Here is a 17510-nt window from a genome sequence, read left to right as displayed (position 1 = left end):
TCTTAAAAACTGAGAATAAACTGAGGGTTGATGGGGGGGGGGGGAGGGAGGGAAAAGTGGGCGATGGGCATGGAGGAGGGTACCTGTGGGGATGAGCACTGGGTGTTGTATGGAAACCAATTTGACAACAAATTTCATATTAAAAAAAAAAGATCTCTAATCAATGTAAAAGCCCTATTTTAAACCACTGGCCTTGCGTGTGGGCTGTATAAGGCCTTGTAGGCCATTTTCAAAACTGGCTTTTACTCTGAGATGGGAAGTCACTGGAAGATTCTGAGCAGAAGGCTGACATGAGCTGACATTTCAAAAGGAATACTCTGCAAGCTGTATTGAGAAGAGACTGCTGGAAGTCAAAGGTGGCACCAAGGAGACCAGCGAGGGTTTTGCCCTAATTCACTTGAGATATAATGATGTCTTGGACCAGATGATAGTGGTGGAGGTGATGAGAACTGGTGGTGGATCCTGAATATATTTTAAGAAGAGAGCCACGTTATCTGCCAAAGATTGGCATGGATACAGGGTATGAATGAAGAATAATAAAGAGGAGTCAAGGGTGTGGCCATAGTTTGGGGGCCTGAGAAACTGGAAGGATGTAGTTGCCATTTACTGAGATGGAGAAGACACTAGGAAAAACAGGTTGGAGGAAAGATTAGAAGTTCATTTCTGGCCGTGTTAAATTTGAAGTGCCTACTAGACATCCAAATGAACATGTCAAGTAGACAGCTGCATATACAAGTCTACAGATCAAAGAGTCAATGTGGGCTCTAACACCAGGAGACAGGGTAAGACTGCCAATGTGTAAGTATATATAAAGAAGAAAAAAAGTTCAAAGACTCAGTCCCGGGACCCTCCAATATTGAGATGTTGGAGAAATGAGGAGACGACTGATAAGCAACTAGTGAGACAGGAGAAAATCAGTGAAGTATGGTATTCTCAAAGCCAAATTAAGCAAGTGATTCTAGGAAAAAGGAACGATCAACCATGGTAACCATCAGGCAAATTAGCTGGGTATAGTACCTAAAAGACAACACAAGATGGTAGGCTTAGAACACCATTAGGCCTAACTCACTGCTATGGCCTTGAACAGATTGTCTAATTCTAAAAAAAAAAAAAAATTAATTATAACACAGTCCTCGTTCTCAAGAGGCCCACAAAAATGACCTTTACAATGACTAGATACATGCTACTCTAAAAAACCATTTTCTTGGCTTTTTACTCTGAGTCTGAGAATATGAGGTATAACTGTAAAGCCTTAAGTTTGATTTTCATATAGCTGATGAGACTAGCTTCTTCCTGGATGATCATACTTTGTATGTTTACTACCTAATGACGTTGAATATGAGCAGCCATCCTGAGATAGACCTCACAGTCCATTGTCCTAAAAGTCTGTTGCCAGATATCAGAAGTGACATACACACAAAAAAAGCACTGGTGATTGCCCTTGACAATGATGAGTATTTCCTGGCCTCTCTGGGTAGCTATGTTTATTCCCTATTGTTCAAAAAATACGCCCTGATCCTTTTCCCCAGGAAAATACACGTCAATAAAAATTTCCAGGGCTTGATACATCAGGGGCCATGTGAAAAACTCCTAATTCAGCCCTGTCCTTTCACAGATGAGGAAATTAAGCCTATGACAGATCAAGTTAACCTACCCATGGTCAAAAGCTTGGCACGATACATTCTCTATTCTTTATCCTTGAGCATCATCTGTGACAGCTGGAACAGCCGTGGCTAAAGTAAGATAGGGTAGTAGCCTTAAAAATAATGAAGTCTGACTCATTTCTACAAACTTAGGGTTCACTTCCAAAATGGAACCAGGACAGATGAGACTAAAAATCCCAATTTCCTAATTCCTTGCTCCGTGTTCAGAAAATCATACCGCATGTGCCTCCTTTAATATACTTCACGGAAGTTTCAAGGGACAACTTGCTCATCTTAATATTTCAGGTTTTGTATATTTTTCCCATAATGGACCATGATTTTATACATTGTGTGCCATAGTCCCTTCTCTACCTGTCTTAATGGAAGGGTACTAACTAATTTATCCTATAGGATCTTAGAGTCGGAACATTAAAGGTCGCCTGTCGAGTCTGTTACCCAATGTCCTTTACAATTAATTCATTGAGCACTTACATACTAGGGACCAGACACTGTGCTGGATGCCTACTTATGAACTCTCCAACACCTGGGTCATCCAGGCTCTTTCTGTAACATCCAGGGATACAGTACTCATTAATTCTTGGGATTGCTTATTTAATTAGAGTTAGAGAACTCTAATTGTTAGTAGAGTCTTCCTTGTACTCAGGTGATACCTGCCTAATAGACTCCAGTAAGAGACCTGTCCTCTGAAGAAGCACAAATTGAAATCTAAGCTCTTTATCATAGGGCAGCAAGTAAAGAAGAGAGTAAGGATGCCCTCAGTAGGTCTATTCCCTTCCAGATCTGTCAATTCTTTCTCACATTACATGGTATTCAAACGCTAACTTCAGGCAGAAGGGAATAAATTGCCTATTTGATTTTTCAAATTGTATGTCTGAGGTGACATCACACATGTATCCTAAAAATGAGAATTCTAGTTGAGAACTTCCATATTCTGAATTAATTTTTAAATTAATGGAGCTAATTAAAAAAGATATTCTCTAATTACCTTTGGGGCTCAAGTCTAGCAGAAACCAATCTCGCAAAACCCCCATTTCTTCCACTGTCCTCGTGGTATGCAATAGTAATATCAACGTGGTTGAAGAGGAAGTAAATATTACTTTTGTTGAATTCAGGCTGCAAAAAGATAAAGAAATTTTAAAGAAGCTTGAACTTTTCTTAAAAACTAAAAAAAATAAAATCTGGCCATGGAATAGAGATACACTATAATATTATTGACTATATTCTCTTTGTTTTTCATCTCCATAACTTACTTTTTTTTTTTATACCTGGAAGCTTGTACCTCGTAATCCCCTTCATTTATTTTTGCCCATCCCCCAACCCCTCCCCTCTGGCAACCACCAGTTCTCCCTCAGAACCTTCGGAAGGAACCAACGCTGCTGACGCCTTGATCTTGAACTTCTAGTCTCCAGAACTGTGAGACAATGAATTTCTGTTGGTTTGAGCTCCCAATTTTGTAGTGTGTTTTTAGAGCAGCCCCAGCAAACGAAGGGCTTGGCAATATGAGCTTTGCAATCAAACAGCTGGTTACTAGCTGCATGACCATAAACAAGTCATTTAACCTCTTGGACCCTCAGTTTCCTCTTTTTATTTTTTTAAGAATTTTTTTAATGTTTATTTATTTTGAGAGAGAGAGAGTGTGTGCCCATGCAGTGGACTGGCAGAGAGAGGAGGAGAGACACCCAAGCAGGCTCCATGCTGTCAGCACAGAGCCCCATGCAGGACTTGATCCCACAAACTGTGGGATCATAACCTGAGCCGAAATCAAGAGTCGGATATTCAACAGACTGAGCTCCCCAGGCACCCCTCCTCTTTTTAAAAACGGGGACAATAGGGACACCTGGCTGGCTCAGTCGGTACAGTATGTGACTCCTGATTTCAGGATCATGAGTTTGAGCCCCATGATGGGTATAGAGATGACTTAAAAATTTTTTTTTAATTAAAAAAATAAGACGGCTCATAGAACTGTTGAGGACTACATAGAATCATGTATGTAAAGTACTTAGTGAAGTGCTTAGCATAGGAAGCCTTGAATAAATACTAGCTGTTACATCACCCAGGCCCTTCAATCTTCAGAAAATGAGTCCAAATGAACCTTGTCAATTACCATATTGAGTAATCTGCAACACGCAGAACTCCTAGATTAAGAATCATGGCTCTGCAAATCCCAGAACTGAGTGACGGGCCTGAAGGAACTTTAGAGATCCTTTAGTACAGTGATGATAGAGGGTAAGAGTGATCCTACTGGGTCTGGGCGACTGGGTGGCTCAGACCGTTGAGCGTCTGACTCTTGATCTTGGCTCAGGTCATGATCTCACAGTTCGTGGGTTCGAGCCCCGCATCGGACTCTGTGCTGATGGCACAAAGCCTGCTTGGGATTCTGTCTCTCCTTCTCTCTGCCCCTCCCCTGCTTGTGCACACTCCCTCTCTCTCTCTCTCTCTCTCTCTCAACATAAATGAATAAACTTTTAAAAATATTAAAAAAAAAAGAGTGCCCCTGTGGGGGAGTATCACAATCAGCTTGGGGTGGAGAGTAAGTACCGCTCACGGCAATGCTGTCCATTATCGCAAAGAACTAGAAACTGGAAAACAAGACCATCAGGACAGTGAAATGAAATATGGAATAACCATATAGAGCAATAAAATGCAGCTAGCAGATTTGCATGCACTAGGATGGAGGGATACCATGTATCGGTATTGGATGTTCATGGTCTGTACTAACAGAAGCGGCACAAGCAGCACAGCACAGTGGTTAAGGATGTGGACTCCACAGTCAAACCGCCTAAGGTGGAAAGCTCGGGTATGGCATCCGCTAGCCTGTGTGACCAAGTCGCTTAACCCCTCAGTGTCTCGGTTTCTACACCTATGACGCAGAAATCGTAACAGTACTTACCTTTTTTATTTTATTTTAGAGATAGAGAGTGAGTGGGGGAGGGGCAGAGAGAGAGGGGGAGAGAGAGAGAGAATCCCAAGCAGGCTCTGCACTCAGCGCAGGGCTCAATCTCATGGACCATGAGATCATGACCTGAGCCCAAATGAAGAGTGGAACACTTAGCTGACTGAACCACCCAGGCGCCCAATAACAGCACTTATCTTAATGGGTGCTGTGAGGATTAAATCACCCCAGGAACAGCATCTCCACCACTCTGGGATACAAAAGGGTGCAATGTGATGGGTAAAGTGGTAACAAGGCCCTTAAGGATCTGGATCCTGCGTCTCTCTCCAGCCTCATCTGCCGCCACAGCCTCTACGTCTAACCAGGTAAATGACCACAAAGAATTCTTTATGCTGTGCTCTCATAGCACTGGGCTCGTATGCCAGTCACTGACCACATCAAATTGTAGTCAGTGTATTCACACGTTTACATCCCCTAGTCAACTGTGTTCCCCAGCAGATCACAAGGCTGGGAACTTTGCTTCATTCATCCATTCGTCCATTCAGCAAAATATTTTTGAACATCTACTATGTGCCAGGCACTTCTTAACTGGGTCCTAAGAGCTAATATCCTACAGGGGGTCAAAAAATGCAAGAGGTAGTTTGGTATATTGCAAAGAGACGAGAATTTGGATCAAAAACCATTGGGATGCAATTCAGATTTTGCCCCATATAATCCTCTGTAGGTCAGTCTTTATTCGCCTTAGTTTTCTTTTTCTTTCTTTTCACATAACAGGAAATGAATTTTTTTTTTGAGAGAAAGAGAGGGCAAAGTGAAGGAGGGCAGAGAGAGAGAGAGAATCCCATGGGGGCAGAGAGGAAGGGGGAGGGAGAGAGACAGAGAAGTGGGACTCCAGCTCACCTAATGCGGGGCGCGAACTGGTGAACGGTGAGATCATGACCTGAGCCAAAGTCGGATGCTTAACTGACTGAGCCACCCAGGCGCCCCCAAAGTAAAGTCTTTTAAATTAAAAACAAAAACAAAACGTGAGCTGACAAGAAAGTAAAGAACTGCCATGTCAAATTCTAAAGCAGGAAGCCAGAGAGGTAACCTCCGTGAGGGAGCATTGATGGTGCTCTTGTCCTGGGGACATCTGACCTGGGCGAACTTGGAAAGACAGTTTGGGTAGCCTCCTGGAATAAAGAGCAGAGAACTCGAGGAGGGCCCTCCCAGGCAAGAAGGCTCTGAGACCACCCACCCCGCTCAAAACCAATACCCTCAGGGTAAAGACGAACAGGAAGCAAGCTTTTTCTCCTCCCCCAAAGGACTACAGGGAAGATGGCCTTGGTGCTAAACAGAAAAGGCAGTGGGGGAACTGTCCTTGAACAGTTGTGGCCACAGGCCAGCCCTAACATATATATGCAGTTTGGAGTCCCATCACCGAAGTGGCCCCAGGAAAGTCAAGTCGTGAATTTGCTTTCAGGCGGCCCCAGACTGGTATTTCCCAAAAACCCCTGGAAGAAGTCAATGAAAATCCTCTCTGGAGGAAAGTACTTTGACCCCAGGGCTCAAAGAAACTCCACAAACAATTGTTGAGAACAATGTGTATGTTGGGGCACCTGGGTGGGTGAGTCTGTTGAGCCTTCTGACTTCAGCTCAGGTCATGATCTCGAACCCCTCGTCAGGCTCTGTGCTGACAGCTCAGCCTGGGTAGCTCAGTTGGTTAAATGTCGGACTTTGGCTCAGGTCATGATCTCAGGGTTCATGGGAGGCCCCATGTAGGGCTCCACGCCGACCGTGAGGAGCCTCCTTGAGATACTATCTCCCTCTCTCTCTGCCCCTCCCCTGCTTGCATGCACACACTCTCTCTCTCTCTCTCAAAATAAATACATAAATAAAAACTTAAAAATTTTTGCGGAAATGAGAGAGATGATTACTGAAATTAAAAATTCAATCCCTGGGGCGCCTGGGTGGCGCAGTCGGTTAAGCGTCCGACTTCAGCCACGTCACGATCTCGCGGTCCGTGAGTTCGAGCCCCGCGTCAGGCTCCGGGCTGATGGCTCGGAGCCTGGAGCCTGTTTCCGATTCTGTGTCTCCCTCTCTCTCTGCCCCTCCCCCGTTCATGCGCTGTCTCTCTCTGTCCCAAAAATAAATAAAAAACGTTGAAAAAGAAATGTTTTTAAAAAATTCAATCCCTATGCTCAGGTGAGCACAAGCCCCGCTTAGGGCAAACACAAACCCTGCTTCGGATGAGCCCCGCTTCTCTCTCTCTCTCCCTCTGCCCCTCGCTCACTTGCACTCCCTGTCTCTCAAAAAAAAAAAAAAAAATCAATGCCTATGTTTATTTTTTTTCAGTATTTTTGAGGTTTGTTTATGGATGAAATAACTTAGTAATTCATCACTTACATACAACACCCAGTGCTCATCACAAGTGCACTCAATGTTTGTGTTTATAAGAGAAGAAACAAGTGAGGAAGAAAATTTATAGACTAGAAGATAGGGCAGAAGAACACAGCACAGGAAAAAAATGGAAAATACAGAAGGGAGGTTAAGAGACACCGAGGAGAAAATAAAAACTTTTAACCTAGGTTTAATCGGAGTCTGAAAAGGAAAGAAGAAAAGTTCTGACAATGGCTGAGAATTCCAGAACTGATAAAAGGCACCAATCCAGGGGCACCTGGGTGGCTCAGTCAATTAAGCATCCAACTCTTGATCTCAGCTCAGGTCTTGATTCGGGGTTGTGAGTTCAAGCCCCACATTGGGCTCCATGTTGGCATGGAGCCTACTTAAATCATACTACAGGGCATCTTGGTGGCTCAATCAGTTGGGCATCCGACTTTGGCTCAGGTCATGATCTCACAGTTGGTGAGTTCGAGCCTCGCATCGGACTCTGTGCTGACAGCTCAGAACCTGGAGCCTGCTTTGGATTCTGTCTCCCTCTCTCTCTCTGCCCCTCCCCCCTCTCTGCCCCTCCCCCAGCTAAAGCTCTGTCTCTCCATCTCTCAAAGATGAATAAACATTAAAAAAATTTTTTAATCATACTTCATGGAACCCAAATGCCACCAATTATAAAACATCATTATCTTATGTGCTGCTAGGAAAAAACATTGCCAATTAAACTTTGACAACCCATCATCTGAAAGAGACACATCCTAATTTCATAAATGTTAAAATATGGGAAAAGAGAGTTTTAGGATCAACAAAATGTGGGATATAAAAATAATTTACAAAGCATAAAATAATACAACAGAACTGAGACCAAATATCATATCCATAAATGTAAATGTGTTTAACTCACCTATTAAGAGGAAAGGGGCTTTCAGAAGTTACCACAGAGCAAAACTCAACAATACATCGTATATAAGAGACACATCTAAAACAAAAAGGCTCTGGGGTGCCTGGCTGTCTCAGTCAGTAGAGCATGGGACGCTTAATCTCGGGGTTGTGAGTTCAAGCCCCATGTTGGATGTGGAAACTACTTGAAATTTTTGAAGAAAATAAAATGAAACAAAGAGTTTCTGAAAAGTTAAAAAGAAAGGAAGGACAAAGTTACAGAGTGTGAATGGGGGAGGGGCGGAGAGAGAGGGAGACACAGAATCCGAAGCCGGCTCCAGGCTCCGAGCTCTCCGCACAGAGCCCGACGTGGGGCTCGAACTCATGAACCAGGAGATCGTGACCTGAGCCCAAGTCGGACTTGTAACCAACTGAGCCACCCAGGCGCCGCTTACGCTTTCACTTTGAACAACTAAAACCAAAATGGGTAATAAAGTATATGGAAACAACAGTTTTTGAACCTCAGACAACAAAGAACATTAAGAGAGTGATCACCAAGAGAAAGGCAACGAATACGCTGAGCCCTGCTACTGCATCAAGCTTACTTCCCAGAGAGAGTTCCCAGGCTGTGGTGCAAGGAAAGGGGCCCCAAGCAGCGCCCTGCAGGCTCCCCGAATTGAAGACAACAAGTTCACAGTCCAGAGACACCGAGGGGCTAGATGGTGTGGGGCAGAAAACCAGAGAGAAGAGAGCTACCCAGAGATTTCTGGAGGTACGCAGAGGGCTCTCTTTCATCACAGTATTGATGAGTACACGCGTATAAAGTGTGCCAGTCCTTGTCTTTTTGCCCCTCATCTCCAAATCCATTCCCTTTGGTCTCTGTGAAAATCATCTAGGCCCTTTAGTTTCCCTGTGCAAGCTGGCGCCGAAAGAAGTTTCGTCAGTAGAGGGCGCTAGACAGCCATTACCCGGGAATAGGCAGAAAGCAGAAGGCAGGCGATTTGTGGGGCACTGAAACTACTGGGTATGATACCGTAACAGTGGACACATGTCATCACACATTGGTCTAAAGCCACAAAATGTACAACCAAGAGTGAACCCTACCGTAAACTGGGTGGTAATGGTGCAAGAATGTAGGTTCATCAATTATAACGAATGTACCACACTCTGGTGAGTGATATTGATCCCGGGGGAGGCTATGCATGTGAGGGGGAGAAGGGGGTGCATGGGTGGCTCAGGTGGTTAAGTGTCCAACTCTTAACTTTGGTTCAGGTCATGATCTCATGGTTTGTGGGATCCAGCCCCTGCTTTCGACTCTGCAGCGACAGCATGGAGCCCGTTTGGGATTCCCTCTCTCAAAATAAATTAAACATGTTTATTTTTGAAAGAGAAAGCGGGCGTGAAGGAGAGGCACAGAGAGAGGGTGGGGCAGAGGATCAGAAGTGGGCTCCCCTCTGACAGCACAAGCCCGAGGGGGTGCTCAAACTCACAAACCAGGCGATCATGACCCGAGCTGAAGTCAGACACTCAACTGACCAAGCCACCCAGGTGTCCCAATAAATAAACATTTTTTTAAAGATAGATAAATAATGGGGCTAGAGAGAAACAGAGTATGAGCAGGGGAGGGGCAGAGAGAGAGGGAGACCCAGAATCCGAAGCAGGCTCCAGGCTTTCAGCTTTCAGCACAGAGCCCGACGTGGGACTCGAACCCATGAGCCATAAGATCATGACCCGAGCCGAAGTCGGATGCCTAGCCGACTGGGCCACCCAGGTGCCGCTATTTAAATTTTTTTGAGTTTAATTATCTTTAGTAATCTCTACACCAATGTGGGGATCGAACTCACAACCTTGAGATTAAAAGTTAAATGCTCTACCAACTGAGCTAGCCAGGCACTCTGTCTCTCTTTCTCTCTCAAAAAAATAAACATTAAAAAAATTTTTTTTAATTTAAATAGATAAATAACACAGGTGCCTCAGATCTGGCAAAAATAACCAAGGTGGTGTAAAATGACTGAAATTTAGGAAGCACCTGCCCTCTTCTCTGGAAAGAAACAGTTGACAGTATCATCAGTTAGAGCATGGAAGTTTTTTGTGCATCTCGCGTCCATGAAACACAGCCAGACCAACACTAAACCATCCTACACACCTAGAAAACTGACTGGAGGATAAAACAACCATCTGCACAACCTGAACCACAGAATTCAGCAGGTACGCGGCGCGGAGAGGTGAATTTGGGGAGCGAGAAGCCGCAAAAGGTAGGGAACTGCTTTTGCGGGCGGAGAGAGGACGGAGACTGGGGAGGGGGGGAGAATACGGGAACAGCACCCCTCCCCCAAAGCAGCTGGAGAGAAAGTGGAAAATTGGAAACAGCCGCAGGGACTGAGCTAAAAAGGGAGAAAAGAGAAAGGAGAGGGCTTAAATTCCATTAAGACCATAAACGAGGGGAAAGCAAAGGCTGCAACTCTGCAGTTCGATACCTGACGGTGCTCTGGTGGGAAGGGCGGATCCCCAGGAGCAGGGTGGGCTCCGGGAGGTTCTCGGGCCACACGGGGAGAAGCGGTTCCACCCCTGGAAGGATATTTGATAGACTGTTGAAGCCACCTGGTCCCAGCAGACCCCGCAAAACGGCCACATTCGCTGGTGCTGGAACAGGGTCGTTGAGGGGGAAGCCTGGTGCCAGGTGTGTGTTGTGATCCTCCATCATCCCCGAGACGCCGCGGCTACACTGTCTCGCGGACTTTTTCTGGGGCGGGCTGGCACCTGACCGCAGGCTCCGGGCTCCGGCAGCGGCGGGGTCCCGCCCGCCTTCCTGGGTGCAGCCGACATTCGGCCATTGCTCATTCGGCCTTTGCTCTGTGAGACCCTCCCGCAGAGGGGCGGAACGGGTCAAAGCCGAAGTCCTTGGGAAGTAAGGGGCCGGGGAACACAGCCGCATCTGACACAAAACTTCGGAGAGAGGCACTGCCTGGGGCCTGGTGACGGAGAGTGAAAAAGCGGGGAGTGGACGAGAGCTGAAGACAGAGGACGGGTGCGTGATTGCGGAGCCAGGAGAACAAACAGGGATGCTGGGTGGCGCCATTTTCACCGCTCCCGCGCATGCGCATAGGCACCTTCGAGCACTGCAACAATCCACCCCAGTAGGCTAGCAGCGCCATCTAGTGGAGAGCGGAGCCGTTACACTGAGCCCCGCCCACCTGGGCCAACCTGGCTCTCAAGAACACAAGTCTCACTGCCGGCTTAGTTTATGGACTATAAAGTGCTACATACACTAACATCTAAGGGAAAACAAAGCAATTTCAGTCCTACTTTAATCTGTTAGGTTCATCTATTCATATTTCTTTCTTTTCTTTCCTTTTTTCTCTTTCTCTTTCACAATTCTTTTTCTTGAATAAAGAGAAAAAATACATTTTTATTTTCAATTTTTATTAAAGATATTTTTCTTTAATTTTTATTACTATATTTTTTCCTTTTGTGTAAATTTTTTCAGATTCTATTTTACTTCCATCATTTTATTTTGGTCTACTTCAGTGTATTCACCTTTTCAAATTTTCAAACAATTTCCTTTTTTTTCTTTTCTTTTGCTTGAATGCAGAAAGAGAAAACTTCATTTTTACTTTCAATTTCTTTTAAAAATACTTTTCTTTAATTTTTGTTGCTATATTTTTCACTTTTATGTAAACTTTTTCAAATTCTATTTACTTCCATCATTTTATTTTAGTCTAATACAGTGTATTCACTTTTTCAAATTTTCAAACGATTTCTTTTTTCTTTTTTTATCTTTTTTCTCTTTTTCATTTCTTTTTTCTTAAATACAGAAAAAGAAAAAATTCATATTTATTTTTAATTTTTATTAAAAATATTTTTCTTTAATTTTTCTCTACTCTTTACTTTTGTGTATATTTTTTCAAATTCAATTTTACCTGCATCATCTCATTTTAGTCTACTTGAGTGTATTCACGTTTTCAAATTCTCAAAAGATTTCCTTTTTTTTTCTTCCCCCCCTTTTATTTTCTCTAATCTGTCAAACCACTTTCAACACCCAGACCAAAATACAACTAGGATCTAGCATCATCTATTCAATTTGTATGTGTGTGTGTGTGTGTGTGTGTGTGCGTAATTTTTAATTTTAATATTTTTTTAATTTTAATTTTTTAATTTCAATTTTTCTACCTCATTAATTCCTTTTCTCCCTTCAAAATGACAAAACGAAGGAATTCACCCCAAAAGGAAGAGCACGAAGAAACGACAGCCAGGGATTTAACCAACATAGATACAAGCAAGATGTCTGAACCAGAATTTAGAATCACGATAAGAATACAAGCCGGGGTCCAAAATAGATTAGAATCCCTTTCTGCAGAGATAAAAGAAGTAAAAAATAGCCAGAATGAAATTAAAAATGCTATAACTGAGCTGCAATCATGGATGGATGCCATGGCGGCAAGGGTGGATGAGGCAGAACAGAGAATCACCAATATAGAGGACAAACGTATAGAGAATAACGAAGCAGAAAAAAAGAGGGAGATGAAGGCAAAAGAGCACGATTTAAGAATTAGAGAAATCAGTGGCTCATTAAAAAGGAACATCAGAATCACAGGGGTCCCAGAGGAGGAAGAGAGAGAAATAGGGGTAGAAGGGTTATGTGAGCAAATCGTAGCGGAAAACTTTCCTAACCTGGGGAAAGACACAGACATCAAAATCCGGGAAGCACAGAGGACCCCCATTAGACTCAACAAAAACCGACCATCAACAAGGCATATCAGAGTCAAATTCACAAAATACTCAGGCAAGGAGAGAATCATGAAAGCAGCAAGGGAAAAAAGTCCTTAACTTACAAGGGAAGACAGATCAGGTTTGCAGCAGCCCTATCCACAGAAACTTGGCAGGCCAGAAGGGAGTGGCGGGATATATTCAGTGTGCTGAATCAGGAAAATATGCAGCCAAGAATTCTTTATTCAGCAAGGCTGTCATTCAAAATAGAAGGAGAGATAAAAAGTTTCCCAGACAAACAAAAATCAAAGGAGTTTGTGACCACTAAACCAGCCCTGCAAGAAATTTTAAGGGGGACTTTCTGAAGGGAGAAAAGATGAAAAAATAAATAAATAAATAAATAAATACATACATACATACATACATACATACATACCAAAGGCAACAAAGATTAGAAAGGACCAGAGAACACCACCAGAAACTCCAACTCTACAAGCATCATAATGGCAATAAATTCATGTCTTTCAGTACTCACTCTAAACATCAATGGACTAAATGCTCCAATCAAAAGACATAGGGTAACAGAATGGATAAGAAAACAAGATCCGTCTATATGCTGTTTACAAGAGACCCGCTTTAGACCTAAAGACACCTTCAGATTGAAAATAAGGGGATGGAGAACAATCTATCATGCTCATGGTCAACAAAAGAAAGCCGGAGTAGCCATACTTATATCAGACAATCTAGACGTTAAAATAAAGACTGTATCAAGAGATGCAGAAGGGCATTATATCATAATCAAGGGGTCTATCCACCAAGAAGACCTAACAATTGTAAACATTTATGCGCCAAATGTGGCAGCACCCAAATATATAAATCAATTAATCACAAACATAAAGAAACTCATCGATAGCAATACCATGATAGTAGGAGACTTCAACACCCCACTCACAGCAATGGACAGATCATCTAATCAGAAAATCAACAAGGAAACAATGGCTTGGAATGACACACTGGACCAGATCGACTTAACAAATATATTCAGAACATTTCATCCTAAAGCAGCAGAATATACATTCTTCTCCAGTGCACATGGAACGTTCTCCAGAATAGACCATATACTGGGACCCAAATCAGCCCTAAGTAAGCACAAAAAGATCGAGATCATACCGTGCCTATTTTCAGACCACAACGCCATGAAACTCGAAATCAACCACAAGAAAAAAGTTGGAAAGGTAACAAATACTTGGAGACTGAAGAACATCCTACTAAAGAATGAATGGGCTAACCAAGCAGTTAAAGAGGAAATTAAAAAGTATATGGAAGTCAATGAAAATGATAACACCACAACCCAAAACCTCTGGGATGCAGCAAAGGCAGTCATAAGAGGAAAGTATATAGCAATCCAGGCCTTCCTAAAGAAGGAAGAAAGATCTCAGATACACAACCTAACCTTATGTCTTAAGAAGCTGGAAAAAAGAACAGCAAATAAAACCCCAAACCAGCAGAAGACAGGAAGTATAAAGATTAGAGCAGAAATTAATGCTATCGAAACCAAAAACACAGTAGAACAGATTAATGAAACCGGAAGCTGGTTCTTTGACAGAATGAACAAAATTGATAAACCACTAGCCAGTTTGATCAAAAAGAAAAAGGAAAGGACCCAAATAAATAAAATCAAGAATGAAAGAGGAGCGATCATAACCAACACAGCAGAAATAAAAACAATAATAAGAGAATATTATGAGCAATTATATGCCAATAAAATGGGTAATCTGGAAGAAATGGACAAATTCCTAGAAACATAGACACTACCAACACTGAAACAGGAAGAAATAGAAAATTTGAACAGACCCATAACCAGTAAAGAAACTGAATTAGTAATCAAAAATCTGCCAAAAAACAAGAGTCCAGGGCCAGATAGCTTTCCAGGGGAATTCTATCAAACATTTAAGGAAGAGTTAACACCTATTCTCTTAAAACTGTTCCAAAAAATAGAAATGTTCCAAAAAATAGAAAACTCCCAAACTCTTTCTATGAAGCCAGCATTACCTTGATTCCAAAACCAGACAGAGACCCCACTAAAAAGAACTATAGACCAATTTCCCTGATGAATATGGATGCAAAAATCCTCAACAAGATATGAGCCAACTGGATCCAACAATACATTAAAAAAATTATTCACCACAACCAAGCAGGATTTATACCTGGGATGCAGGGCTGGTTCAATATCCGCAAAACAATTAACGTGATTCATCACATCGATAAAAGAAAGGACAAGAACCATATGATCCTCTCAATAGATGCAGAGAAAGCATTTAACAAAATACAGCATCCTTTCTTGATAAAAACCCTCAAGGGGCGCCTGGGTGGCTCAGTCGGTTAAGCGTCCGACTTCGGCTCAGGTCGTGATCTCGCGGTCCGTGAGTTCGAGTCCCGCGTTGGGCTCTGTGCTGACAGCCTGTTTCAGATTCTGTGTCTCCCTCTCTCTGACCCTCCCCTGTTCATGCTCCGTCTCTCTCTGTCTCAAAAATAAATAAATGTTAAAAAAAATTTTTTTTTAAAATCCTCAAGAAAGTAGGCATAGAAGGAGCATACCTCGAGATCATAAAAGCCATATATGAACAACCCAATGCTAATATCATCCTCAACGGGGAAAAAACTGAGAGCTTTCCCCCCAAGGTCAGGAACAAGACAGGGATTCAACATAGTATTGGAAGTCTTAGCCTCTGCAATCAGACAACACAAAGAAATAAAAGGCATCCAAATCGGCCAGGAGGAGGTCAAACTTTCACTCTTCGCAGATGACATGATACTCTATATGGAAAATCCAAAAGATTCCACCAAAAACCTGCTAGAATTGATCCATGAATTCAGCAAAGTGGCAGGATATAAAATCAATGCACAGAAATCGATTGCATTCCTATACACCAACAATGAAGTGACAGAGAAATCAAGGAATCGATCCCATTTACAGTTGCACAAAAAACCATAAAATACCTAGGAATAAATCTAACCAAAGAGGTGAAAAATCTACACACTCAAAACTATAGAAAGCTTATGAAAGAAATAGAAGAAGACACACACACAAAAAAAAAAAAAAAATGGAAAAAGATTCCATGCTCCTGGATAGGAAGAACAAATATTGTTGCAATGTCAATACTACCCAAAGCAGTCTACATATTCAATGCAATCCCTATCAAAGTAACACCAGCATGCTTCACAGAGCTAGAACAAATAATCCTAACATGTGTATGGAACCAGAAAAGACCCCAAATAGCCAAAGAGATCTTGAAAAAGAAAACCAAAGCAGGAGGCATCACAATCCCAGACTTCAAGCTATACTACAAAGCTGTAATCATCAAGACAGTATGGTATTGGCACAAGAACAGACACTCAAATCAATGGAACAGAATAGAGAACCCAGAAATGGACCCACAAACGTATGGCCATCTAATCTTTGACAAGGCAGGAAAGAATATCCAATGGAATAAAGACAGTCTCTTCAGCAAGTGGTGCTGGGAAAACTGGACAGCGACATGCACAAGAATGAACCTGGACCACTTTCTTACACCAAACACAAAAATAAGCTCAAAATGGATGAAAGACCTAAACGTAAGACAGGAAGCCACCAAAATCCTCAAGGAGAAAGCAGACAAAAACCTCTTTGATCTTGGCCGCAGCAACTTCTTCCTCAACATGTCTCTGGAGATGAGGGAAACAAAAGCAAAAATGAACTACTGGGACCTCATCAAAATAAAAATCTTCTGCACAGCGAAGGAAACAATCAGCAAAACTAAAAGGCAACAGACAGAGTGGGAGAAAATATTTGCAAATGACATATCAGATAAAGGGCTAATATCCAAAATCTATAAAGAACTTAGCAAACTCAACACCCAAAGAACAAATAATCCAGTGAAGAGATGGGCAAAAGACATGAATAGACACTTCTCCAAAGAAGACATCCAGATGGCCAACCGACACATGACAAAGTGCTCAACATCACTCATCATCAGGGAAATACAAATTAAAACCACAATGAGATACCATCTCCCATCTGTCAGAATGTCTAACATTCACAACTCAGGCCAACAACAGATGTTGGCGAGGATTCGGAGAAAGAGGATCTCTTTTGCATTGTTGGTGGGAATGCAAGCTGGTGCGGCCACTCTGGAAAACAGGATGGATGTTCCTCAAAAAACTAAAAATAGAACTACCCAACGACCCAGCCATTGCACTACTAGGCATTTATCCACAGGATACAGGTGTGCTGTTTCGAAGGGACACATGCACCCCCATGTTTATGGCAGCACTGTCAACAATAGCCAAAGTATGGAAAGAGCCCAAATGTCCACCGATGGATGAATGGATAAAGAAGATACGGTATATATACACAATGGAGTATTACTCGGCAAGCGAAAAGAATGAAATCTTGCCATTTGCAACTACGTGGATGGAACTGGAGGGTATTATGCTAAGTGACATTAGTCAGTCAGAGAAAGACAAATATCATATGACTTCACTCAGATGAAGACTTTAAGAGACAAAAAAGATGAACATAAGGGAAGGGAAGCAAACATAATATAAAAAAAGGGAAGGGACAAAACAGAAGAGACTCTTAAATATGGAGAACAAACTGAGGGTTACTGGAGGGATTGTGGGAGGGGGGATGAGCTAAATGGATAAGGGGCATTAAGGAATGTACTCTTGAAATCATTGTTGCACTATATGCTAACTAATTTGGGTGTAAATTTTAGAAAATTAAAAAAAAAAAAAAAAAAAAGAGTACCATCAGTTAGACAACCAAGCAAGAAACTGGGCAGTCATCCTATATTCTTCCTTCTCTCTTCCCCTTTGTCCCCATCGCTGGCCCACATCGAGTCTTGACACGTAAAACAAATTAAAACAGTGCTGTCCTGGCTGAGCTATTTTGCGGCCATTCAAGCCTCTTCATTAGTCTCCACAGCAGTCTGAAGACACTCCTGTTACCCTGG

General features: G+C 42.5%; 1 protein-coding gene across 2 annotated transcripts in view; it reads right to left on the bottom strand.

Moving 5' to 3' along the window:
* The window catches only part of LOC121025797 (transmembrane 9 superfamily member 2-like), an 89368-nt gene that overhangs the window by 52777 nt on the left and 19081 nt on the right, over positions 1–17510 (bottom strand). For both annotated transcript variants that reach the window (XM_040468534.1, XM_040468533.1), the window contains exon 6: positions 2650–2777. In XM_040468534.1, coding sequence (XP_040324468.1) covers positions 2650–2777 — 128 coding nt within the window. The remainder of the gene's footprint in view (positions 1–2649; positions 2778–17510) is intronic.

This window comes from Herpailurus yagouaroundi, unplaced genomic scaffold (genome assembly GCF_014898765.1).
Source record: "Herpailurus yagouaroundi ecotype Mexico unplaced genomic scaffold, PumYag 67702, whole genome shotgun sequence".
Lineage (NCBI taxonomy): Eukaryota > Metazoa > Chordata > Mammalia > Carnivora > Felidae > Herpailurus > Herpailurus yagouaroundi.
This window is presented reverse-complemented; position numbering and strand designations above follow the sequence as displayed.